The sequence below is a fragment of the Chlorella variabilis genome, assembly GCF_000147415.1.
Source record: "Chlorella variabilis unplaced genomic scaffold CHLNCscaffold_20, whole genome shotgun sequence".
Taxonomy (NCBI): Eukaryota; Viridiplantae; Chlorophyta; class Trebouxiophyceae; order Chlorellales; family Chlorellaceae; genus Chlorella; species Chlorella variabilis.
In genome coordinates this window covers 187857-190420 of record NW_005435068.1, presented here as the reverse complement: position 1 = coordinate 190420, position 2564 = coordinate 187857, and the positions used below count along the sequence as shown (strand labels likewise).

General features: G+C 67.0%; 1 protein-coding gene across 1 annotated transcript in view; it reads right to left on the bottom strand.

The window, feature by feature from the left end:
* The window catches only part of CHLNCDRAFT_54149 (hypothetical protein), a gene marked incomplete at both ends in the record, with an annotated part of 5075 nt that extends 4765 nt beyond the window's left edge, over positions 1–310 (bottom strand). Inside the window, one exon of the mRNA XM_005844775.1 lies at positions 306–310. Coding sequence (XP_005844837.1) covers positions 306–310 — 5 coding nt within the window. The remainder of the gene's footprint in view (positions 1–305) is intronic.
* Between the last annotated feature and the right edge of the window lie 2254 nt (positions 311–2564).

Here is a 2564-nt window from a genome sequence, read left to right as displayed (position 1 = left end):
GCCGAGCACCCTGCAGCTGCGACGCGAGCGGGCTGGACTTGGGCTCCCCAAGGGCCCTTCCCCCGACAGGCCGCCGCTCTGCCCACACCATGATCACTGCATGGATGGCTCCCGAGCCTTAATCCACTCTGAATGCCCGTGCACACAAGCTGTGCCCTGCTGTCACATGGGGCTACGTGAAGGGCGCCAATCGGCCTGGCTCGCCATGTCCCTCATTCACTCTGCTCGGAGCCCTGATCTGCAGAAGACTCCCGCTGCGTGGTCACGAGCCTGTACAAACCACCCCCGAAACCCCGCTGCCTCACGTCATGGCTGCCAGCCTCTGCCTGGCCCGCAGCGCCGCTACTGCACCTCTTTGCAAGTCATCAGCGACCAAGCCTCGCGTGAATGTTGTCTGCAAGGTGGGCGGGGGCCATCCGGTGACAGACTGGGTGCAGGGTGCATGGCTGGCCTGCTCGCACCCTTGTCGTTCCCAGGCCCTGCCTAGCTTTGGCGAGGCGAGCACATGCATGGTACCAGAGCGCCCGCTTTCGCAGCCTTTGCAAGCGATTAGCAACACCGCAACTTGCGTGGCTGGCCCCGCTCCGCCTCTGCGCGAGGCTCCTGGCCCCCTTTGTGTGGGCTTAAAGTCTGGTAAAGCAAGAACTAGCTTGCAACATAGACTCCCCGCCGAAACGGGACGGGAACCGGGCGAAAGCAGAGAAAGCAATAAAACAGGGGTGGAGCAAGGCGACATGCAACGCAAGCAGCTGACAGGGCACGCATCGAAACGTGTGTATGACTGGCAAAGTGGCATGGCGCATTGGGGAGAAACGCAACGGTACGGGAGCATGGGCTGGCCAAACGGCAGTGCGGAACGCTAGGTCACTAGAAAAGCAGGGAAAGGCGCACTATGTATGCAATGAGGGCAGCCCCGGCTCGGGGCCGTTGAGAAAGCAGTGGGCGGGAGGGGGGAGGCCCCGGTGTGGGCGGGCCCCATCGAGGGGGGATGGGGCGCGCAAGCGGCCAGATGGGGCGGGGCGCGGGCGGCAGTGGAGTCCTGCGGCTGGGTGGGATATAGGGCAATGAGCGTTGAGCAGTGTGCGATGAGCAATGAGCAATGAGCAGTGAGCAGCCCCTCCCTAAACAAAGTGAAGCGCAGGACGGGGTCCGGTGGATGGGAGGCAAGGAAACGCGGGGGGTTGCCACGTGCGCTACCGCCGCCGCCGCAGGCAGCACCCCTGCGGCGGCGGCAGCGGCAGCAAGCCGTGGACCCAAACGCCGTGCCGCCGCCGCCGCAGGCAGCACCCCTGCGACGGCGGCGGCAGCAAGCCGTGGACCGAAACTCCGTGCCGCCGAGTCCCGTGGCTGTGGCCGTGGGCTTCTGGCAGGAAACTACGGCCGCAGCTCGGCAGCACGGGGGCGTCGCAGCGTGCTGCCGCCGCCGCGCTGCCCCCCGGGCACGGCGGCGGCGGCAGCAAGCTTGGGCCCAAACGCCGTGCCGCCGAGTCCCGTGGCTGCGACCGTAGACCGTGGGCCGGAAACTGCGGCCGCAGCTCGGCGGCACGTGGTTCTGGTCAAATCGCCAAGCGTGCAGCAGCGCCGAACCACGCTTCCCGGCCTCGGCGCATGCCTTCAGGGGCCCCCTATCGCTGGGCACACCCCTCCAACACCGAACATGCGCCCGGGGGGGAGGGCGGCCCGGGCGGCCCAGGCCAAAGTGGGCCGCCCTCGAGCAAGAGGCGGCCGGGCTGTGTGCTGAATGAATGAATGAATAAATCGGTAGCGGCGGCTGACTGAGTAATGGCCCGATTTTAAATGACACTGCCAGGTGTTTGTCCCCCCGCGCCGCCCGCAGGCGGCAGACAACCACATGCTGCGGTTCCTGCCGTTTGCGCCGGCGGCCGAGCACGCCGAGTATGAGGAGCACGCTGGCCCCATTGTGAGGCCTCTTGCTGCTGCCGCTCCCAGTCACGCACCATGCACCTGCGCCCACCGCAAGCCACAGCAGGCCAGCCGCTGCAGGCGTGCGCAGGGGAGCGTGCGCCCTGCCCAGATGTGCGCCCCATTCGAGCGCTGACGCCGCCAGCGCCCGCCCGCCTGCCTTCTCCCCACAGGAGTACAACCTGTGCCAAGAGTCCGCCCGCAACAGCCTGGACAGCGTGGACTACTGGTTCCCTGAAACCGAAGACTCTAGCCCCAGCACGCCAACCCCCGCGGCGCAGGTGCGGCCTATCGCTGGCCCGCAGCTGCAACTGCCTTGGCGCTTGCCGCCCAGGCTCTTGCATCCTCACCCGCCCTCCTGTTGCCACGCTGGCACCGCTGGCACCGCAGGAGGAGGGCAGCTCTTTCCTGAACTGCTGGCCCCGTGACGACGCCTTCCCAGTGTGCATGGATGCCGAGACCTCCCGCCTCTCACTGGACAGCATGGACATCTGGATGACCGGTGACGAGTGAGGCGGCTGCTGCCAGCGGCGGGCCCGGCCAGCCCCGGCGGACCGCACGTTCGTTTAAACCCTACCACGCCATGTTTTCATTTCATTTTGCCATCTGCGGGCAGCTTGGCCCGTGTCCCCGCCCGCCCC